This window comes from Folsomia candida, unplaced genomic scaffold (assembly GCF_002217175.1).
Source record: "Folsomia candida strain VU population unplaced genomic scaffold, ASM221717v1 Fcan01_Sc001, whole genome shotgun sequence".
Taxonomy (NCBI): domain Eukaryota; kingdom Metazoa; phylum Arthropoda; class Collembola; order Entomobryomorpha; family Isotomidae; genus Folsomia; species Folsomia candida.
The window spans coordinates 10,493,647-10,519,166 of record NW_019091193.1 but is presented as its reverse complement, the minus strand read 5'-3'; the positions used below and the strand labels follow the sequence as shown (position 1 = coordinate 10,519,166).

Genomic DNA, 25,520 nt, shown 5'->3' with positions numbered 1-25,520 from the left:
TTGCTCACCAGCATTATCGTTTATCAAGAAGAGCGATAAGAGCGACGTAAAGAAGAATTTCTCATAACCCACGTCATAGGTATTAGAAGGAGAAGGAGAAGACGAAGGATAGTTTGGTAATCAACAGACGTGGAAGTAGAAGGAGCTCACAACTGCAGAATCTCAGAACCTCCAAAAGCCACTCACCCCCAGCATCAACTACGGACTATCAAGTATCATTCCTTACATTGAATTATAACATTAATAAAGATTTTTTTAGAGAAATGATGATGGACTTTCCCCTTCAGTTCCAAATTCCAACTCAAACATCTTTATTATCTCTACAATGCAATGCCAAGCAATCACTGTCTCACCGCCTGATCAGTAGTTACATATGTACATCTCTGCATATAAATATCTCATCTCATGGCTCTCCAACTAACTGCACAATTTTTTTGGACAACCATTAGTCAATAATTAATTATAGGCGGCTATGGTCAGATTTCCTCATAATGATCCCCAACAAACTTGTGGTATTATTTCAAAAGGGTGAACATATTGTCATCCTAATAAATAATTTAACAATTTATTTCGCTACAGTTTCGCATGATTATTGAAAACCAATTATAGATTCCCCCATTGGTTGTATATAAATTGTAGCCATCAATCTTAATACTATCACAAGTACTTATAATAATGATTCATTCAAAATACATTGATATTATCAACGGACGAATGCTGTAAGCCGATACCCATCGAGATTTAATGTTATTAGATAATGTATGTATGAATGATCACTCAGTGACCACGTGATTTTTATAATTTCATAAGATGTTCATCCGTCACTCATCATCAATATTTTTCACTACATAATAGAGAATTCTTTGTATTCGACGATTTCCTTTCAGGTAAACTTACACTGCAACTGAGAAGTTCAGTTCAGCCGGTACAAATACAAATAAGGAATTACCTTTATTGACATAAAATTCTCCCCCATGAAGCAACATCGCTGATAAAAATTACTTTGTAAATTTTATTATCGGCCAGGTAAACAATGATGAAGATATAAACTATAGTTTAGTAAAAAACGGTACAGATAAGGTAACGTTACTGATAATGCTTCCAATAAAACTAGCATTATCACCTTTTGTGACCTATGAAGTGGCCTTTCTAGAATATAATACTAACTGCTGCAACAGACAAACTGATTTTTTTGTGCATTACTGAAGAATATTTACATGAGGCGTAGGAAGATCGAGGAGAATTATCAAAATCACTAAACTTGGCTTGTTATTTCTAAGAAGAAACTTCTATTATTCAAGTTGCTTCCCGATTCTGGAGGAGATCAGATTGCAGCATTGTGAGACAAAGTCCAACATTTCCCATGTATGCGGTATGCAAACTATATATACGAGTTGCCAGTCTAGTGAGTATTTCAGTGAATTTCAGTCAGAGTCCACATCTCATCTTCCCCAGAGTTGGCTTAGTTTAAGGTTTGAACGCATTGTATCGAGTGTGGGATAAGAGAACAAAGCGCAATAGTTTGGCAGATAAGTAGGAAGAGAATAAATATCAAATAGGAGTTGGTGGGATTGGGAGGAGGAGGATTCCGAGGAGAGATATATCTTGGAAATTTGGCGTATTCAACAATTTCATTGTTGTTGCGGTTATCTCTCTATAGACGAATCTCATTACTCTCAGTTAACTCATCTTGGCCTGGAGCAATGTCTCTTCTTACATATTACACAGAGCTGGGCTGGTTGTTGGCTGCCTTGCTCTGTTTTATTTGGTGCTCACAATTTGGAAGAGATAGTAAGTAAACATCTTGGATCATGGAGTCGGAGTAACGAAGCTTAGCTGTGGAAACTTGTCAACTGATAATGCTCTAATCCACATGAGCTATGAGGATACGACTTCTTAAGCAAACTCACTTTCTCTCTCTCTCTCTCTGGGGCCGCCGCTTAGCTTAACCTCACAAATTATTTGATGATGATGAGTGGTAATAATTTGTGTGAACGACGAGATTATTTAAACCAAAACATTGAATGGTTGAACTTGGTTGACTTGACATTATCGCAATCAAAAGTTTGTTTCTTTTGGCTGATTCTCAGGACAGTGTTAAGGAATAGTGGTAATAACTATTCGAGCAGTTTCCTACGTTTGTATGTTCATAATTATTCATGGTAGTTTTTGAAAAACCCGAAATATTATTTGGCATATTTTTCTTCTAAGTTAAATTAAGCAGGATTTTAAAATTGTTTTATTACTTGTTCATTAATACATTTGTATTATTAACATCAACATTTTATCGAAAATAAAAAAGTAATGTTGAGTGGATTTGATAATTTTGTTTCGCTGCATATTTACATATACGTTGCCTGAACTTTATACATTTAATGTTTTGCTCATTTCTTGATAAACAAGTTATCTACTTTCAACTTATCTACTTCTTTAACCAGAAATATGTATACATAAGTCTTCCTGTTGTAGTAATCAATTTTTTTCAGCGACTATGCTCTCAGCAGCTATTTTTCGATTGCGTATCAATAATAATATCACCAATTTCCTCTCAAATTGCTCATACTTGATCCTACGAATGGCTGCAAAGCTGCTGGATAAGTAACCCCTATTATCAAAATTGTGTAGCCACAATTCCACACGTACAAGTACACGAGACATATTTACATATGTATATGGAAGGGGCAATTTGGTCCATTGTTTACAACATGGTCTAAACACTCATGCATATTTCTCATGTCATTGCCAGACTTAATTAAGGTGGGTCATGCCATTTCATCCAGGCCATTCTAAAACTTGAATTGATCAGATATTTTATAACGAGTTTTGAACAACATTGTTTTATGCTCTCATTTCCCAACGCTGAGAGCATTATGCATTGGTTAGAGACGTCTAAATAATTACTTGTTTCGCTATCTACACTCCATCCCGCTATTTGGACATGAAATGTCTTGAGGGAAATAGAAAAATTGAAATTAAGATGGTAATTTATGTCGACTGGTGAAATAATGGAGCTTTTGTTGTGCTGGGCAAATCGCTGTCAATATTGGAAAATTGCGAGCTTGGATGCCAGACACCGGAGGTAATACCCATACTTTCCAGGTGGCTTCATTTGCAACTGTAATTATCAGTGCGACACTGGATTTGGATTAGTTCCATGTTATTAATGTGAATTGGTAATGATCAAGAGCTGAGCCTACGTACCCACGTATTCAACATTCGCTACGAGGCGGGTTGGCGACAAGAAAATGAGCACTAAAATTTTTACGAGTACTTGATCGGAGATTGCATGTTTCTGGTGACTCCCTTTGGTTGTTTCCTAATAAAGCGTTTGTTAAGAAGGCCCCGTGGACTTTTGAACCCGCTGTCTGTTGATGTTCCAATATCGTTCGTGTGTGTGTGCAAATGTTTGTCGCGTGATGTTGGAACTTCTAAACGCGGCTTCTACTGGCACCAGCCCCGTTTTTGAAGAACATCAACCATTCTTTCATCAACATAATAAAACGAGCAACATTCCCTCCTACTTTAAACTAATTTATATTTAAAATGTCATCAGAACTTGCAATGATTAGCGTGAGCGTGAGCAACATGGCAAATCAGCCCATATTGTTCATCAAAAATTCTTTATGCAAAGGAGACCGATTCTAAATTTTCTTTATAAATAGCACAACAGTCTGTATTCAAGAAAAGGACTGCGCCGTATATTTCCCTCTACTTTACCAAGTAATAGTAATAATAATAATAGTAATAATAGTAATACAACAAGCATGCACTCTATACATGGAATATGGTGAAGATTGGGTACAATGAATAGAAAGATGAGTAGAAAGAAAGAGGGGAAAGGAAAAGTCGCAACATTCTCAAGTTGCCCCCAGTCATGTAATACATACGCACATGCCTATAATGGTGACTATGTAGACAAGATACGGAGCAAGATTTGGAGCAACGAAGCGAAAAAAGAATTTTTATCATGTTTTCAGTAAAGAGCATTTGAACAAAGGGAAGCAATTATTGTTTAGCACATGTTTATAGATTGAGCTCTTGTGCCCATCCAGGAAAAGTCGTCTTAAAGAAAACAATCTTGCATCAAGTCACGAAAGAAAAGTAATGTTGGAAAGAAAACTGAATTTCTGATCAGGAATTTAGATGAAAGCCGTGGTGTGGGAGAAAGGCTGCTGTGAGAGACAGATTGAGGAGGGAAAACATGGATTGGTTTATTTAGTTAATAGGCAAGAGTGGTGTATTGGTGGCTGCAAGTCACTTGTGGAGGATATGTATTTCATGTGATATTTATAAATATATCGACGCGAGCTGGGTGGGTTGGCTGGTTGGCGGATGAGATTGGGCGGAGAGGGAGGACGGGGGCACGAGCAGGCTGCACGAGAAAGCTGAGACGGAGGATGAGAGATAATAAAGAAAGTGGGATGTGTACGGAGGGAGATGTGTTAACATCCGAGGCTCATCTCGCGAAGAATGCGGAGGAGCCGCAGTGTTCCTCATGTGTGATCTGCTCCCTCCTGTATGCATTACACGAGAGGAGAAAGTAGTGTACACCAAATTTATGTTTGGTGTTTGCTATTGATATCCACACTCGATTGCTCGCAGATTTTTCATCCAAGAAGACACTTTCTGAACATCCAAGAAGACAGAAAACACTGGGAGAGGCTGCCACTGTCCTGATAACAACTTGATTTTTCTGAAACATCATATGAAATATATTCAATCTGCTCCCTCAGATAAGCCTTTCAATGGAAAGGCGAATGTGGTGCAGATACTGTCTCTCACCCATGTCTTCTCTTTTGCCAAACAATTTATTACACTCCACGAGATTTTCCCCATTTCCCATGTTTAATATCTATCACCCACATTCACTCAACATCCATCCATACTCGCGTACCTTCCATGTGTCGAAAAATCACATCATCAGTCTCCAAAGTGCCAAAATTTATTTCCACTCAAACTTACTTTCCCCACATCATCAACTCTTTATTAAATTAGGCACGCACCCTGATGCTCTGAGAGACGCTAGATGTGAAGGAGACGAGGGGGTGGTCTTCCCTCCCAACAGCCTAATCTTTGGCATATACTGAAAAAAGCAATTTAACTTGGAAGTTCGGTTGATGTATGTACTTACGACAAGAGAAGACGTACGTAGGAGGCAAAAAATGTCCTTATAATAATTCCAGCCAGATTGTCATAAAATAACGTGTCGTGTTTTTATTTTAATCATCAAATTTTTAGTACGAGTCGTCGCGTTGAAGAGAAAAAAAAGTAATTTTGTTCCTTCTTGAACTTGGACGACCATGCATGTGCATATTTAGCTATTTTTTTCTCCGAAGGGAATCTACTCTTGACTAACTTCCTGTGCAGGAAGAGATAAACGTCGAATGAATATAAATATGTACTTTTGTACGTACTGTAACCACCCTTCGTGGTACTTGTGATCTGGTTGGTTTCATATTCCGATCTTATATTTGTTTTGTTGGCATCACGCTGTGAACCCGCCTAGTCCAATTTGTTCTATATAATTTAATTTGAGCAAGATCATTAAGCACAATGCATCTGCAGAATAATTAAAACTTTAATGAGTCTGGATGATAAATCACCAACCTGCTGCGCTTTAAGATTTCATGCTTTATCTTAAAATCTAAGAGTTTGTGTCTGGGTTATCAATCACCACGGAATATTATCGTCTTTCTCAAAGCACCATTTGTTTCCATTTTGACGTTTCCTTCGGCTGCTGTAATAACTTTGTGAAATCTGTTTACCAAGGAGCATCGTACTTTTAGAAGGAAAATTCCCTCTCAACGTTAACCAAATTGATCACAATGAAACTATGTACAAACTTTGGAACTACACAGGCATTACACGGATGGAAAATTGTAGCAGTTTATTTTACTTACATTATCGAGCCACTATAGGAGCAGGAAAAGATATTGCTCACATAACTTATCTTGATGAAGAGATTACGCTGAACGTGCCTTCAACTAAAGAGTGTAACTTAGACTCCAAGTCTTATCGACCATCAAAAGTTTCCAAACCAAACCCATTACCCATTGCGATTAAGCCCTGACATCCAATCGACCAACCGAAAAATATAATTTAAGTTGGTTGCACACAATCTGCACCAACGTTCTGTCTGCTTGCGAGTCCATGTATGTGGTTACATAATATTACATGCCACGCTACCTCACAACTCTCAACTATAATAATATACCACATACATACATAAGTATAATAATAATAAATATGTATGTATGCAGTGCTACTAACTACTTAAGTAAATGGAGCTATATGTAAGTACGTGAAGATGATTCATACTTAATTTACCACCAGGCAGGAGTTTCACGAAACATGCAGCGAGACGACGAGTCCTCTCATCGCTGCTCTTGTTATTAACTTCTGAGCATTTATCGCACGGCACTCTGTACATTATTGCCGTTGATGATGAAATTTGAGATATCAAACTTTTATCAGTTCACGAGGGAACATCTAATGTGCTTTCTATCTCGATGAGATTGGGGTAGACGGGCAGATTAATATTCAGTGCAATAAGCTTTACTTGTTAATAATCGTAATCACATCCACCAAACTTATGACTCCGTTCGTTCGAGTTATTCTTACTTTTCCAAATTGCGGAGGATGAGAGAATCATTTGGATTCCCATCTAAAAAAATCAGTTCACGTACTTGCATACAAAGGCCCTCCAGCCGTAAGATTTTCGTAAGTGCTACTTTGCTCCGTGTTGGCTAATTACATATGCACAACATACGTGCTTCACAACGCCATGCATCCTCATTTTCCTGTGATTCTATAACAAGAAGCAAACTGGCGTTATTTTTCCTCAACGGAATACCAGTTATCTGCCCAATGTAATTAGATTCTCCGCATGAGAGACTTTTATACTGCACAGCCACTGTCGGTGTCAAGAATTAGAAAGATAATGATACGATCCATATTACATTTCACCAACACGGGCAGCACCACCGGGAGCATTATCTACAAGAACGTACGAATATCTAATGATAATAACAAGGAGGAGGAAACTTCGTCAGCTTCTTGACTCCCTAGTTAACACCTTGTTAAGAAATTCAACAATACTGAAACCATTGTTTAGCTTAATTTCTGTACTTGGCTCTTCAGCTCCATGCAAATTAACCCCAATTACTACGAAGGGCATTTAGGATTAGTTCTCTAACACCCATTATTACTTTACTAGTAATATGTATTGGAATTATCAGGTAATAATAGTGCGCAAATATTATTTTTGAGAAACCAAATGAACAAAAAATATACTTTCCGTGAACACTATGTGTGTTATGTATGTATGCAGATCAGATTTGGTTACATATACGTAAATAGAAATTTACATATACATAAATATATGTGGCACTTATTCTGCATTTACCGTTGCAATTATCTGTGCATTCAATAATGATACTGCAATAACAAAGCTTACTTTAGAGTTTATTTTGAGTTGTTGTTCTTATAAAATCTAATCTTAAATAGCTTGAAAACAATGAAAACTTTTCAGATAAGAAAACCATTGGGAATTGTTGATAAATTAAGAATTTTATAAACCGTAAGATGTGATGTATTTTTTACTATTTCCTACGACTGGCGATGGTATATGTGCATACATACATATTTTACATTCCTATACATCATTGTTAACGCATTAGTCAAGTATTCCAAGTGGTAGATATAGATAAGCCTTCCTTCTTTAATAACTTGCTGCGGTCATTTGGCACATAACGTACTTGCTGATTGTTATCTCACCAATCAAAACTATAAAAATGTTTTAACGAGACATGTATTCAACGATGGTAAAAGTTTATCGTAATTATGATCGTAAATATGATGGCGACGTTGTTGTGAAGAAACGCGAGAATGTTGGAGCAAGAGAAGAAGACGACTTTGCTTAAATGAAGCTCATTATTTTCGAAAAAATCTTGGAATTCTTGATAAAAACGTCATTAAGCTTATCTTTGGTAGCATCGACAAAAATATCGGTGGCTCACACATCCCCTACCTGGGCTTTTTGTAAAACTGACCAACATTGAAGCACTACTAGCAACTTATCATAATTCACATAACTGGTTAAAAATCTAGTCTAGGATAGAATACTAACGAGGTTTGCGAATAGGTATGTATGCACATTACGCATGCACTCGCTCACAAGCTATTTACGTTGTAAGTACTTATTTGAAACCCTTTTTCACACATTCAACTTCCGGATGTGTCATCATTTTAATGGTATCTAAAACATGTCGAGTACACTTAACTGACAATTACCCATACACTTGTCCTATCAGTAATTGATCTGATGCTGTTAATCGAACAAGACTTAAGTAAATTGCTATTAACCTTAACCTTCTTATGCTGCAATACATACTTGCAAGACCGGAAGTTTGAATGTAATACAATTATCGGCCAATTATATAAGCATGCTCAAACTAGTCATAAAAAAGTAAAAACCTACCACAACGTTTCACCGTTCATTTTTTTAAAAACTGTATACATTCCGTAAATCAATAAGACCATTATTTTTGGAAAGTAATAAAAGTGACCCTTTGCGCATACGATAGAACACACGCCCTTAAAATTAAAGATCTAAAGCAATTTCAAGGAACGCGTTCAACATTATGCTCTAACTTTATCTATTAAATTGAATGGATGAGTTTATTTAGAATTTATAGGCAAACAAGTTAAAAGGGTAATAAAAGGTCTGCCGTATAATGGAACACGATGGGTAATGAAAGGCACTGATGACCGTGTGTGTGTGTATTGTGTACTAAATAATGAGGATGAGAGGAGGATATATTTATGTGTGCACATATACCTTGGCTTCTGGTCGCTGAAATAGGTTCTTGGAGATTGAGAACCAAAATTGGTTCCACGACCGAATGGATGGACCAAGCAAGGTTTGTATAATTTTGTGGACATGTATTATTTTATCCGCGTTGACGATGGGGTGACGATAGGGTGAAATGGTGTATAGGTTCTTTCATCAAGTCATGTTATCAAGACACCATCAGCCATAACTTAGATAAATTATTGCCAATGTTTCGGCTACAATAAATGATCATAATCTTCTCCAGGCGATCGGAAACACGCTTCACATAAGGCTCGCGTTGCTGTAAATGGCTTCCTATGCTCTAAACCATTTATACATAAATTCAATTATGATGATGCTTCAAGTACTGTGTTACAGACTCGTTCGCACTGTCTTCTTCTGCTCCCCGATCAAGTCATGTAATTCAATAAACAGCAGATGATAAATAAATGTGACCAGGGTGAAAATGTGTACATATCAGACGATAAACGAATTTCCTACAATATAGCTGATTGTTAGTGCACAATGAGATAAAAATGGCTTTTTGAAACAATAAAAGTCTAATCAACACATTTAAATCAATTTGTAGATTCATTAATTTGACGTGGGAGGGCAACCTTTCACGCCAGCCTTTTTAGTATCAAATAAAACTGCTGAATTTGTTTAAGGTTGAGTAAGTTATTTATGTGCTTTTGTACTTATAACACCCGTTCCGAAAAAAAATTAACAAGTCTTTCGAGCGAAACTTAATTACATGTAAAGTCATTGGCTTGAAAATCACGTAGTAGTAAAACTTCATGTTAATGCAGCGTATTGTTCTCTATTGTCTTCGAAACGAATTTCAAGCGTGGTTTGTAAAGAGGATTAAAAGGTATTAAAAAAGTGGTAAAACAACCCTTTGCTCAACTTCCGTGGTACAAAATATATATTCTTTCTCCGTTTCGCAAACTATTTGAATTAAAATGCACGTTGTGTAATGTTGTTGTACCTGAATGAAACCTACGATCAGTCATTTTTAAATAATGCTCAACCTTAATATTATTAACGTATTTTACGTACGCTAATTTTAATTTTATTTAAAAGTACGGTTTAGTGGACCCCCCGTGCGATTATTGTGCTTTCTTTCTTGTACAAAGGAAGGGAACCTAATAGCGTATGCATGGCGGAAGAGTTAAAAGTGTTATCGATTGAATAAGACATATCTCGTCAGTGTGAGGCAGTAATTATACTGCGTTCAAGAAAACCGAGAACGAATGCGATCCCGTTTTTACGATAAGCAATCTGACTGACTGCATTATTCCAGTGAAGAAGTGCTGGTGAATTTGAATTGATGTAATTCCATACATATCAGTTCTTTGCTGAGTAAAAGTGCAGGAAGCGCGGAGGAAACGGAATAAAAGTCGTACTATTAAAATCACCTTAGAGTTTGGGCTATAAATCTCGGGGAATTTACGAGCATACTCATGCCGTAGCATACCCGTGTCAAAAGTGAGGGTAAAGATTTTATTTTATTCCAGTCAGTCCTCCAAGTGTGGTGGTGGAAATAGATTGAGGGTCGTGGTTCAACTTCAAGTTTCAAAGTCCCCAGAATCTGATTGCGCTAAACTTCCATTCATTTCCATTATGTAAATCAGAGAAAGCGGACTGGAAGGAGATCAATGCATTCAAACGCACAAACTTATCCTTAACACATAATGGATGAGTTATAGCTCTCGACTCAAACGTGATGAGTAGACACCACGTCCACGTTTTGTGTAGCACATAAAGTGAGTGATGCAGATGAAGATGAACATTATTAATGAATTGTCATGCGATTCACACTACCCCATTTCACACCTCGGGACTAGTCTCACACAGGTCGTCCGCATAATAAACGACTCACATTCGCATTATTACAATACCGCATGTGTACACATACAAATCATAAATATCCAGACTATTGGTCCAGGCTACATGGATACATTTCGTGATGATCTTAAAGCACCCCTAAAAATTATGGGGTGCATGAAGACAGAATTTTAAACCTAAAGATGTGACGACGGTGAAGATTACCTCAATATTTCTACATACCGATTGGTTAGGGAACATGTCATTTCACCATAAAATAAATATCCATGCTTTCACACATCCCGATCAGCTTTATCTAGATCCCATTTCACCTTGTGCAGCAGCTTACTTTCTTCAATTCCCGTGGCTTGGGCTCATTGTGTATGTATAAAGTGATGCAAAGGTTGATGGATCACTTGGACTCGTGTTAAGCTTTCCATTTCCCGTGCTGCATATTATTATATTTCGGAACTATCAGTATTCGCTTCTTGGAGGGCATGCACAAGACAATTCATCGTCCACGTTTTATTCTTAACTGAATTACAGTTACCTAAATAAATGCACCTGATCGGGGTGGGATTGTGGCGTTTAACCAGAACATTAATGTAAGTAGTAGTTTAATCCCATCATGACCATTTTTCGTTCGTGTGGAAGTTATGCTCGATAAAGTTTAAGTATACATACATACGCAGGGCAAACTGGGAAAATGGTCAGAAGTCAAAATTAATGAAAGTCAGTATAGATAGCTTTCCTCTCCAGTACGTGATCTTGAACACGGAGCTTGTTTGTTGTATCATCTTTTGAAAATCGTTTAACAAAAGCGTTATCATTTGGAACAACCATCATTCAACTCTTTCTTCTTTCATTTCCGGCTTTGCTTTACGTACTGAATCTTAAATCAGTTTTAATTCCGTACGAGATACGATACGAGTCCGTCCACTGCTTTCTCCATCGCATATTGAACACAGCACGATACATTGTATCTCCAAAGCATGGCGTATGTATGTACATGTCGATTGGCTCTTTCAAAAATTAGATTTGTATTCAGTCAGGCGATACATTTCAAAGGGCTGGTCGAATTATTTTCCTTGATCCATTTTATCACTTTTCATAATTTCCAGTTTGGGTCTGAATTCCGCATATTGCTTCTCAAAATTTTGGATTGTAGAGAAATAAGACAGGAAGGAAACAGTAGAGAGAAGTGCGAGACAGTGGTGGCGAGAGACCTCACTTTTCGTGGAAATTGAATCCAGCCATGGCACGAAAAGAGGAATTACTTTTCAAAAACGCAAGACTTAAAAAGCCGAAACTAATGATTGGTGACAAGCTATCTTTCTTTCGCTCTCGCTTTTATATCCGCATTTCTCCCGGTTGTTGGAGGAATGGGGAATCGGAACAACCATCATTTCCCACTCTTTTGAAAATGTAAAGGAGTAAGAAAGGGTGAAATTGTCAAGTTTCTATTATTGCATTATCTAATGACAAAGGATTTAGACAGTGCGGGAGCGAGAAGCCTTTGGAGCAAGCAGACTTCAACAAATATGATGAAGCTGTCCAAGTCACCTCACGATCGAGATTTGTTGTGGGTTCCAAATCCAACGCAACGGTCTACATCCCTTCCCATTTTCCTCTCCGAGGAGACGCGCTTGCTTATATAATCCCTCAGCCTACCCGAACGAAACCAATAAGCGGAGAGAAGAGCGAAGACAACAAGGACCGAAGATGATTTCACAAAAGATTGACGTCCAAAAAACTGTCAAATGAGAGACAGAGTGAGGAGGAATTTCTCGCTGGATTCGATTTGATAAACTGTGTCTTGGCTGAGAGGCGATGTTGTTGGATGGATGTAGGAATGTTCGTGAGTTAGCTCTGAGGCTGCTGCCCAGAACGAAAATGAATCCACGAACGAGCGATATCCCGCTCCAGTTGATGATACAAGACCAATTCGACGAAGACATTGACATGTCCTCTGCTCATTCTTTTCCCCATTTTTTCATCGTCTCTCAAAGTCACTCGCTCCATTCATTCACCAGCAGCAGCAGATACGAGAAAGTATACTCACCAGAAAGGAAGGAGTCAAGCTACATACATATCTGTAGGTTGGTGGTGGACATGCACGTATACCTATGGACACGTAATAGACATTCCTCTATGCGAGATCAAGTGATGTTTACTTGTTGTCTTGTAAATGGAAGGGGTGAGTTTGGAGAATAGAAAGTGTGACACAATGGATGGATCGAGGAGGAGATGAGACGAAGTGAGAGACCCGACCGGAGCAGTGGATGATGGGATTCACCACCCCCATCAGAGGAGAGAGAGGAAAGTGTTAGCGTGTCATTTATCTTGGAAAAATTTAAGAATGAAATCAAATGAAACGAAATAAGTCCTCGCATTTTTTCACATTATCGTCTCCACCAGTCCATAACCCTTCACGACTTATCCGCTCACAAGTCAAGTCCCACATGCAAGCCTCCAACTACAAGTTTCTCATCGATGCATTGTCAGGAAGGAAAAGGAGTGGTGGTGCTGATGGTGGCGGACGGACGACTTATTTGCTCGCTTTCTCCTCGTCGATTCCAATAAAGTTTGCAAGGCATGTAAAGTGTCAAATCTACAAATGACAGTGGAGTTTGACTCCATAATTGAGTCCGACTTGAGAAAAATTGACCACATTGGACTCGATTTATCAAGCTGCTTGATTCAAGCAGAGGAGAGGGTTATGAGATTCGCCCATTCTTGCATTCAACTTGTGAATCCTTTAACACTTTAACCCCCACCAGTCAGTCTGGTGTCGAGGAATTCTTATGTGTATGACCGGGTTTCCTTCCATGTCTATTCCCTGAAGATTACCGAGAATAAATTGAAAAGTAATGTGGGAGTTAAAGCGGGTTTTCAAGTGAACCGAAAACTTTAATTCGCATTCAATTTCCCTCAGTCGTGTCTGTCATCCTATTTGGTCAGTCTAGCAGATTGACGTGATTTGGTGGGCAAATATGTTTCAAAAGTTCTTCCCCACAACCAACCATGGTCCTGCCTACATGGTTTGCCTATCACATCTCTAGAAATCCTTACAAGCTCATTGTGTTTATTTAATAATTAATCTGTGCCCATCGTCTATTGGTCAAGAAAACTGATCTTGATGTCCCCACGCACACCTTTTGATCGCCAAAAGTGTATTTATTTTATCGCCAACAATGATCAGAATGGGTCATAACTTTTGAGCTAAATCATTATTTTCAAAATGGGCAATAAATCCTTTCGTAAATTACTACTAACTAACGAGTGAGTGGAAACAAGAGGATGATTATGATCCGAATTAGGAATGGTATAGTGCTTGCACGATATGTAAATAAGTAACGCCTTCTCCACCTTCGCTGATCAACACATCTCCCTTCTTGTATTTCGTGTATGTAGCTTCAACGCTAATCCGGCTCATAATTACAACCATGCACAAATATACGATGACTATTTGCACTTTGGCTAGTGCTCTAATTCAAATTGCAAATAAGTGCATACCTTTAATCATGTATAAGTATGTAGTCTATAATAATGCTTGCTAACCCATACAGGGATACAACACGACATAATTTATGCCAAGAAACCTAACCAACGCTAAAGACAGTAAAGACTAATAAATGTATGTATGTGCATGTATAGTCAGCGATGCTCAGCCTACCAACTAGCAATCATCAATAGTGTGTGCCAATCATAAATGGTTTAACAAGAAAAATCAAGAATGTAAAGATGGCAAGATAAATACACATACTTAGTTCCATGTTTCCTTTGTGAGTAACTTTATGCAGATATTTGGTAAGTGTGGATTTGTGAATAGTATCGGTGATCATAATGCAATAACAGTTTTGCTGTAAGTATAAGTATGTGCATGTATATAATCGAATGCATTCGAGCTATTATCCATCGTCGCCATCGTCTTGATCTGTACTTTAGTCCACAACTTACACGAGAACAATCTGCATAGGTTAATCATCAGACAGGATAATAGATTTTTCGCATTGTAGTTGTAGTCATTATGCTGTCATATTATAAATCAGACATGGCGATCACACACAGCCCACGTTTTCACAGTCCAACTTTTATCTAGATCTCACCCTTTAGCGAATCGAATGGAAAGGAGGGATGATACTTGGTAAAAATACCTTTCTCATACCACTGATCGATTCCTGCTCTCCCTAGGATCCCAGTATCTTGATCCACTCCTCACCTTATGCGACATCACAATAGCTCACATTTTTAAAGTATTCATTATTTACCTACACCTATGTGCCATGCCTCCTGGCACAACTCTTTCTTTGTGTGTGCAAGATATTTTGACGGGTGGTGTGAGAACGCCAACAAGTCGAAATATATATCATTCACTTATTTATTTTCAGCTAGCTTGTTGTAGGCTCAATAACTGAATGGAATCTATGTAGGATCGAAATGTACCCTTTATTCTGTATTTCTCATTTTCTAGCACATCAATGACTAGTCATTTTCCTTTTCCTCAGGAACACCGGTTTTACCTCCTTATTGATAACAGAATGGATAAGAAGATCGTTTGGTGGAGAAGTCAAGCTACGAGTGCCGATTAATCCATAGGGTCGTGCCCGCAGCCTGGCCTATAACCATAGTGGGCAACAAGAAAGAACACTAACCCTTTTTTAATTTTATTTTATTTCCTCTTACCCTCCTGATCTCTATCGCCTTTGGATTATGGCTAATGCTTAAGTGCAGTAATGAGGACGCACAAAACACTTAACGTCATTACCATCAAAGGAATATGTTGCCTGTGCACTTCAACACCTTGAGATAACAAACGCTCCAGCGACCTGTTCATCCATAAACATTGTATTGGGTTGGACTTTTAAAAAAATATTCATTTACTTTTCAATTATTTTCACAAATTCAAGTCTTTAATAACTATGTAGCACCATTTACCATTTTCATTTCTTGCTAATTTCAAATAAATATTTTTTTAACTTAAATTGTAAAGTCTTCAGCCAATAACTGAAACCACATACATATAGCTGATGATTTAAGAAGGGAAATGATGCTTTACATAATTTTCACATGTTTATGGTAAATGGTTTTGCTAAATATCTTCAGAAATCTTAAACTAGACTTCTCACAATTGAGTACATGAAACATAATTTACAGCTCATAAAGTAACTTTAAGCATAAGCACGATTTGATGTGATTATGATAGAAGAGGAGAACGAAGAGTTGAAAATAATAGGCAACAATAATTGAGAAGATCTGCGCAACGTACTTTTGTACTTGTGCATATGAATATTATGCACATATGCATATGCACACTGTACATGTAAATATGCCAGAAGAAATTACAAGTCTCGGTTCAAATGGAAGCTACAAAATGTGCCCTTATCAAAAAAACAATCACTACATTTCAGCCACGAATATCGTATAGTCTCAAGATCTGATTTCCCCATAAGTAAGTACCTACGTTTCACTCCTACTTTTAGATTCATTTTTCTCCCTTGAAAATTAAATGGCATCCAAATCCAAACTAGGACGACTCGTACCGAGGTTCCATGTATCATCACATAATAATTTCTGAAATCTGATTTTTTTTCGATTTAACTACCACTGTGGACTTGTTACAAGTGCACTTAAGTGGAGGAGGCTCATCAGCTAGCCCACTTGCATACATTCATACACGCCCGATTATGATCATCACGGCCAAGCATGCATGTCGATATATTTCCTACGAGGCAGACCTGACCGGAGGATTGATAAGTAAGTAGCAAAGAACAAAAAAATATTCCTCATCGAAACCAAAAAACCTGAGCAAATAATATCTTAAAATCTTGTACATTAAAATGTTCAACAAGAACAAACGTGAAGTGGATGGATGGATTTGATTTAGAATCTCATTTTCACATCCTCCTCCTCAATCACAGCCTAAAAAATATAATACTACACACTGATTCAAAACATAATTTAAACGCTTGTTGATAAATAGTTGAGTACGAGGAGAAGAAGATGCTCAAATGTGATCTAGAAATTATACAAGATTTTATCTCACTTATTGAAAGTAACTGCCAACACAACGAGTATCGATACCATGCATACGCATACTTTGACTGTACGGTGCACCAGGGTCTCGAGCAGCCAAAAGTAGTAGTAAATACATGGTGCATCTTGAAAACGAGACGAGATATTCTATTATCGTCAAGTTGTTTTGTGTTGAAGTAGGATGTGGAGAACGAGACCATAAATTAACTTTGTAATTTCTACCCTCGGTGAGAAAGCGTCAAGTTAAGGACCTAATGGGCGGTTGTGTGAAATCTGCAACATTAAAAACTTAATTAAACACTTTTAATTTTAAAAAATCCAATTGTTGGAAATTATTATTTTTAGCATACCTGCATCATGATCTAACCGCAGTCGTTCATGTTCTCCTAATCCTACGTCACGACAATTCATACCAAGAAAATATATAAGGGGTTGCCTCACTCCGTTGCAATGCGGAACATTCCGGGCCCACTCTGCGACTTTGTCCTATTAAAAATTATGTTTCTTAATATGGTTACTACTAATTCATTAACTATAAAAATCCAACAGTTGGAAATACTTACCCACTCTTCTGCAGGAAATCCCGGCAATTTTTCCAAATCTTTGGGGTTAATTTTCCCCCCCTCACCACTACTTCCACCCCTCGCCCACCGGTGGCCATTGGATTTTAAATTTTAAATATTTTTAAGGGAGACGACAACTCGTGTTGACAAAGAAGCGAGTGCGAGCCGGACTGACAGGTTGACTGGTGGTGGTGGTGGTGACTGCAACTTGTCTGCTGGATGCTATATATATGCTGGATGGATTCATATATACAACTCTGTGGCTGGATGAGACACGTTGAGACGCGTTATTGAATGTGAGCAAGTAAACATACTGGGCTGGATTTCAACTCAACCTCTGTCGGGACTGAGACGAGATTTTCGCTGTCATGAAATTTTTTGTATCAATTGCTTTCAAGTTAATAATTACAAAACCATTTACATTTTCCAACCCCACCCCCACTACTACACCCTTTTTTGGGTGAGAAAAGGTAATTATTTATTTTCAATTCCAACAGTTGGATATTTCTCATTTCTCATTATTTCTCAACATTTCTCAAAATTTCTCATTCCGTCTCGTTCCGTCTTACTTGCAGATTGGTAAAATGACTTCCAACAGAGAAGAGTTGGACGAAGAAGATTTAGGTGAGTTATTGTTTTATCGTTAATGAATTTTATTAGTTATGTATAGATTAACCGATTGATACTTTATTTACAGATTTGAGTTTTGAAATTAAAGGGAAACGTTATTCTACACTCGACGAATATATGGAAGAATGTCAAGGTTAGTGGCTCATTTTTGTTCCAAACACTGGATGTATCGACTCTATATGAAGTAAATTTAACAATTAAATTTTGCCCAACTTTAGCCCAACGGGGACCCCTATCCTCCGTGACTACTGAATCAACTTCTGGTGATAAGGAGAATGGGAGTTACATCGACGACGGCGTTAAATTAGGTAAACTAATATGCAGCTTTCCAACAATTGGACACGAATAAATAATTAATATCCCCCTTCTCATCAGATCAACAGCCGAATGTTTCGTCGTCATCCCGTGTCCGAGGACCATTTCGTGTGGTGTCAGCCTCTGCTACGTCATCAAGTCCGTTAACGACGTTCCTTGTGCCAAAATATGATAAGACTTACGAAAAGGTAGGTTCATCATTAACTTGTTTTAACTTTATTCCAACAATTGGAGTTTATTGTCATTGTGTTTCATAATTATAAAATATTTATAGCTGGAGAAGAATAAAGTAGTACAAGTTGGTCGCACTCCACCTTCTCAACGTGCCTCTAGTTCAGCCGAAGAAAAAGTGCTTTGTCGTGATGATGTAACCCCCAGCCGCGCAGGTCATGATCGTCACCAAAACGTGTCATCTGAAGGTGAGTTTGCTTATTTAACTTCCAATAGTTGGACAATACTGATAAATAATCATTATTAAATTAATAACCAATTGACTACATTTATAATAATAGCACCACCACCACCGACAAAGAAAAGCCGACCACTGGTGTATACAGATAGTGATGATGACGACGACGCCGACTTAGTCACTTCTAAGAGGGAAGATTCCCCCCTCAATGCCGATGACGAGACTGAGAAGGAGGAGTGGGCGGAGTGGATTTTGAAAAAGCACAACGAGGTAAATATTTGAAATAATTTGAAACATGAAGCATCAAATTTAATTTATAACTTTTCCAGATTGTTGGATTTTTTGAGAATGACATTCGTATCGAGGATGGAGCAGTCTCCAACTTAATTCTGGAAGAGGATCCAATTTCTGGAAGAGTTATTGAAGTTCACCCAGGCATAATGGCGGAGCTCCTCCCTCATCACTTTCGTGGCGTCAAGTTCATGTATAAAACTTGTTTTGGGGGCTTCGAACATGAAGCACGCTATAAGTCTGACGTGTTCACTTTGGATTATCTCGTGGTAAGTAATTTCTAATTTATTATGCACGTTTCCAAACGTTGGAATTGAAAAAAAAGATTGTCATGCATTTAATTGGGTATATTTTGCAGGGACCTGGAAGAGAAGTTCAAGTCGCTGGTTTCGCCCAGGCAGTACTGCAAAACCAGCCACGACCTGGAATTACGACAATCCTTGTCATCTGCCCCCTTCTCAAGAGAGAAATATGGTCAGATGAAATTCAAAAGGGTTTTGAAAATGTTGACCCCGATCAACGACCTCTTGTTCATGACCTGTGGCAAGGAGAATATATCGAAGAGAAAATCAATTCTTTGAAGTTGTGGACAAGTCAGGGAGGAGTCGGAATTGTAGACTTTGATCTGTTCCAACAATTGGACGATTATTACGTGGACGATGATGACGACGACTCTCGGGAATTTATTAACAGCACCCTCTTTACTCCTGGTCCAGCCATTGTGTTTTTGGATTATGAAAGCACTGATAGACGATATGTTAAGAAGAAGTATAAAGGCCTCGTGAAAATAACTACTACCCGACAGATAGTGTTCCCTGATCTCGTAAGTTCAAACAAAAATTTTACACATGCAGATAGTGGTCCAATAATTGGAATTATTTTTAGAATTAACTTTTATTTCTATATACTTTCAGTATTCAAACGACCCTGAGGAACATATCAATCGAGTCATCTTCAGAGACTGGCTGTTAGTTACAACCACTGGGTTCTTCAGTGATCATCACAAACAATTTTTGTGGTTGTGTGATTTGGTTAACTGGCATACGAAGAAAGAAGTCCATTGGGTCAGGAATGGTGGATTCGCAACCACACAAAACATTGGGACAAACTCGTTCCTGAAGTCCGAGTTTCCAAATCACTGGAGGAAGGGAATTTCAAATCGTGCTCAACAATATAATACAACTCCTGAAAAGCGAGAGAAAAACAACATTTGTCTTAATGCACAACGATTCAAGACCCCAAATAAATATGTCTTCTACATTCTTGTAATCTCTCCAAAAATTGGACCCCTTACCCTTCAAGCCTTATGCAACCCCGACTTTGACCTCTCCATCTATGTCGGTCAGTGGAATTCAGCACATGTATTTGGTCAGATCACGTGCAGATCAGATCATTTTTCAAGACCCGGCCGTCCAGTCTATGTCCTCACAAGCGACCCCAAAAACCAATGTCACGAGGTTCTCGCACAACAGTGCTTTAATCAGTTTTCTGCTCATTTTGGAGAAGCGTTTCTTTTGGTAATTATATTTTTTAATCTTTATTCCAACTGTTGGATTTATTTTAATAATTATCTCAATTTAAGCATCCTTTTCCCAACAGTACTATGCCGATGAGTGGAACAAAAAGAGTCCAGAAAAGCCAAAGTTCATTTTGACCTCCAACACTTGGATGAGAATGGCGTTTTGGAGGAAAAAGCAAGAAAGATGGCGAGGGACAATGTTTGGATTTTCACTGCACTAGAAGAGGATGGTGAGCCACACCCACCACAACACGCGAGATTTGAAGAACTCTGCAAGATCCCATTTGGCATCAAAACAAGCTATCTCAAACAAAGAGTAATCCCTGGGTTAGGCCAGGGGTCCAATTGTTGGATACATTAGACTACATAATGTATTTTTCTTCTTCCTAAGTTATATGTACCTTATAAAACTATTAAAACAGGTGTGGTTCACTTTTCTCTCACTTGAAATCGCCAAGGTCGAGCCCTACAAACAGCACAATGGTGCTAGCATCCCCAGCATTGTGCCTAAGAATGCTTGTTAACATCATGATTCTCATTGTATTATCGATATTCATAATTTAATCAAAAATTACTTAGAAAACCGGTCTTGAAGAAGAACTGGGAGGAGGGAGTTCTCCAACAAATAAGTAATGTGTATCATCCGACTCATCCGGATTCTACCCTTCCAAGATAGTGGTTTGAATGAATCTATGCCTGCAACTAAATAGCGTTTGCTCATCTTATTTATTTCTTGGTGTTAAAAGCTCTAAACGCAAAGTATAACTCTGCCGCTTTCAAAAACCAATAATTCATTGTGGTCCTGTCAAATAAGTAAACTAACAAATCATCTCTGTTTTCCATTTAGGAAAGCTGTTTTGCTCTTTTGTTACAATTCAGTCATGACTTATTGATTGGTGTCTCAACAGGCACTAATTTTTGTTTAAACTTCTTTCCCTATACCCACATGAAAATATGTATGCATGTGCATGTTTAAAAGAGGGACTTGGACTTTGAGCAGGTCAAGCACACCAAAATGTACAATGTTTAATTATGCAAAAAACACAGAAGTTGTCTCATCTGCATAAACGTACGTTAAATGTACCAAATGAGACTTACGGTAAATAGAGGTTATGGGAATGATAAAGAACATGTATGTATATGTCGTACAAATTATGAAAACACTACCAGACTAACGAGCAGTTTTTTTTAATCTGTAGATTATCATGTAAGTAATTCACCATTAAGTGCAATTAATTCAATGCACGTTGAACAAATTTTTTCACGGCAAGAATGATTTATGTTTTTGCAGGTTATATTTAAAAACCTGCAGTGTGAAACAGTATTTAGCCCGAGTCAGGTTCCGTGGTATCTTTTTCTCAATCGACTCGTTTATTTCACTTATCATTTCATATTTAGACTGCAAATTGCGCTAATTATGCATTCATCATATTCCTTAAGCACCAAATTTCAAGTCGATCGGATAAGTTTTATGCGAGCTACCAGACAGACAGACGCATAGACACGAAGGATACATATGTCCTAATTCGGGCTAAAAAACTGTGGTCTGAATCTTGTACTTATCACATCAACTCAATTTTGTGCTGCACGAAAAGTCTCATGCAAGCAGCAACAATCAAATGTACGTTTTATGCATTCCCACTGCTTCATGTAAGCCAAGCTAAACCTCCACATCGCCACCATCACCAATTTGATCTGGATGCAATTTAGGTAACGTGTAGTTAATGTTTAGATATGACGAGATAAGTGGAGTAGTTGAAGAAAAATAATTTTTAGTCAGTGTTACGTTGGTTAGAGGATGGATGGATGGATGCTATATGATGGTGAGCATAATCTGTAGATCTGTAGTCATCTCGGCATCTGAGAGTTTCTCATGCAAACGAACCATCGAAACCATTATCAGGCGCAGTTAAGTAATAATCTTATCGGAGGATTTATCTGTATCTTTCGAGATTGGACACATCCGTAGTTCTTATCTCTAAAATAAATTTCATGATATACCCTCGCTGGTGGCTGTCGTGATTATTATGGTCGTATTATTGCTCAGAGACAGCAGCATGTACTTGTGTACATATGTAAGTCTGCACATATGTATAAAGATGTATATGTGTTATTGTCCCAACGAAAAATATATAATAACGCTTCTTCTTAGTAAAACCATAGCCAGTCAGTCCTCGTAATAGTAATAATGATATGATAACCGTGCAACCACCTGCACCATTCTCCCGCCGCCTTTACATCGTCATGATTTGCTTTAGACATTGGTCGATAAGTTTTGTAAATGTAATGTGAGAATTATTTCATTATTTTTTGTCGCTCTGTCACTATAGGTTGATTCAAATGGATTAGTGATTTAAGTAATGTGTTGTTGTATAATATGCATAATAGTTGTGCATTCTTCCTCTTGAGCCTCGTAAATAAAAGTAAGAACACGTTATGGGGACAGCAATGTGTGAATTGATGGACAATAATAATGGGTTGGTGTGCATTTGATTCGCCTCAAAGGGATATCATTGCATCCAATTAGCATAAATTGTAATCTCTTAAGGATTGATAGAGATCCAATTACAGGTGTCAGCAACCAGACTTGAGATGTACCAAGCTGCCCCGGGCTATATTTAATTACCTTTCAATCAATAATTACATCCAGTACCTTGTTATTTATCTCCTATTAACCAAATTCGAAAGGAATCAACATAAATATTAAGGAGATGGAAATCGAGTTTTTGATGGCCATTACTGCAATTTATTAACTTGGTATTATACAAATGTACATACAGCGTTCCACTCGCTCTGCATTTAAATATGTACAAGCAACCTGCTCCACAAAGACACCTTTTTCTTGAAGAGAGCATAATTGCCAATACAAATATTTAAATGAATTGACGCCTATCGGCTATCATCATGTCATTATTCGAGTAAGTAATTAACCTCTCACAGCCTTGGATGCAATGTCCTCAAATTAATTGAATGATAACAAAGTTTTCTCACAGATGAAGGGACACAGAGTCCAACTCATGCAAAAGCAATGCAAAAATAATGATTATTATTATTATTATTGTCTTACCTTTGAGAGGCTTTGGGTTGCTTTGTTTCCGTCTTGACATTTTATTGGTACCAAGAGGCTGTAAAATCCTTGGGATAGTTACAAGTTGTCTCGCAATTTCATTTATTGATAGTTCCCAATAAAACTGACTTGAGTCATCCTTGCTAAATCTCACTCAGACTCTGTTCAAAAACATATATCGTAAGTTTCCTTTCACTTCCAATAAAATAATCGGTGTTATGTGACTAGAGTTTCATTCATGTGTCATCATCATGCACCGTTGACTGTATGTAAGTGTTAAATATTACATAGTTTCTTCATGTTTGCTTTTCACATCCTTATTTGATATGCCACTACGCCGTAAAAATGTTAATATGGCAAACATCTTTTTTTCCGATCATGGAGTTTTGAAATAAATAGCGTCCACAAGTTGGAGGTGATAATAATAAACACTTGGACCACGTATATCGGATGGGTGTTCCTGATATCGCGAATCCCTTCGTGATAAAGAGATGCGACACTGTGATAAATCTGATACTTATTTGCACTGAAAATAATCAGAACCTTCCTCGCTACACATACGCAAATGAATCACTCTTCATCGGTCCCAAAAGTTGAACTACAACGAAGGAAGAAATTGGGCCAAGCTTGGAATTTTAATATAGTCGAAAAGAAGCAGGCACTGGTTAGTTAGTTATTGAGTGAGAGGTGCTTGCTGATGATGGAATCACACATTTGATAACCGGATGAATAATTTTCATATAAATAACTGGAACAAATAGTCACAATAGTCTCAACCGAGTGACGATATTATTGGGATAACTTTGCACACATCCACGGTTAGGTTAGGAGTGTTATAAAATCCGTGTCAGACTGTAAAATCTGTCATTCCAAGAAATAACGACTCATCTCATCGTTGCCCTCTATTTTATGCATGCAGATGTCCAAGAGATAAGTACACAAATCAGAACTTCGACCTTATTGTTCCATCGTCGTATCCCAATTATTTGAAATGTTATTCAATCCGTAGTTCGTGTAGTGCTCGTATGTACATAATGTGTACATAAAAGAACGCTTTTCCTTCTTCTTCTCCTGATCTGAGACGACGATCCGATAGGTGTATTTATTTACCACATGCGTCTCTCACCACAAAACTTTTGTGATTCATGCAACTATGCAAATCGTGTCTTAAATTTCTACGATATTGTTTGCGAATTGGTCTTCTCACCGCTTTTGCTGCTCGCACTGTGCCAAAGCTTTTCTGCACTCCACTTGACGTGAGCACGTGGGGAGCGAGACCGAGTTGTGGAGTTGAGACGAGTAGCCGGCTATGTGGACGCCTTGAATTCCAAATTGAGACTGACTGAGACTGGTTGAAATCCCAACTCCACCACCTCGCACTCAACTCCGCTCCTTGCTTTCTGCTGCTCCCATAATCTGAGTGGAACACTTTTACTACATTAAAATACCTGCAACAACTGTCAAAATTGTCTCAAATTTGTTCCGTCTTTGTCCGTCTGATGAAATGATGGATGCAAAATAAATACGATTTACCACAAAGTGAGGAAAAGGCATCGGTAATGAATAATGTGTAGCTCTAAATAAGCTGGAATTTAATGGTTTCACACACGATGTATATTCACGTATGTAAGCAGGGATGGGCAATCCCAGGATTACTTTAATCAGATTAAGTAATCAGATTACATTGAATGTAATCCGTAATCCAGTAATCCACGAAAAATTCACATTTTAAAGTAATCCATAGTCCGTAATCCTAACCAGGTCTGGAAATCATGTGTAATCCGTAATCCCAAGTTTACGAGATTGGAAAATGTAATCAGATTATGGGTTACTTTGTTGGATTACTTTGCTCCTGTAAACGGCATTACAGCTCCATCTTGCAACTTCTCCAGAGTCTGAGTCACTTGCTGAACATGAGTGCTTAAACTACCTTCTGGATTCTTAAGCAGAGGTGCAAAGTTTAGAGAATTTTGGGACAATTAAGAGGGGTTTATTTACTACAACATATTTTTGTCTGCCCTAAGAAACCG

General features: G+C 37.8%; 1 protein-coding gene and 1 long non-coding RNA gene across 3 annotated transcripts in view; both read right to left on the bottom strand.

Annotated features, from left to right (window-relative positions):
* The window catches only part of LOC110842153 (zinc finger protein ush), a 64,229-nt gene extending 39,293 nt beyond the window's left edge, over positions 1 to 24,936 (bottom strand). Inside the window, exons 1-2 of one of the 2 annotated variants that reach the window (XM_022087868.2) lie at positions 23,778 to 24,936; positions 23,491 to 23,651 (exon numbers count right to left, since the gene is read on the bottom strand). In XM_022087868.2, coding sequence (XP_021943560.2) covers positions 23,491 to 23,530 — 40 coding nt within the window. In that variant the 5' untranslated portion in view covers positions 23,531 to 23,651; positions 23,778 to 24,936. The remainder of the gene's footprint in view (positions 1 to 23,490; positions 23,652 to 23,777) is intronic. The other variant, XM_035851130.1, reaches the window with a different exon arrangement.
* On the bottom strand, positions 3,520 to 6,876 carry LOC118435300. The gene is made up of 3 exons (XR_004834670.1): positions 5,608 to 6,876; positions 4,783 to 5,517; positions 3,520 to 4,693 (listed from the first exon to the last, which is right to left on the bottom strand). It is a non-coding gene; the product is annotated as an uncharacterized LOC118435300 (long non-coding RNA).
* Positions 24,937 to 25,520: the final 584 nt, after the last annotated feature.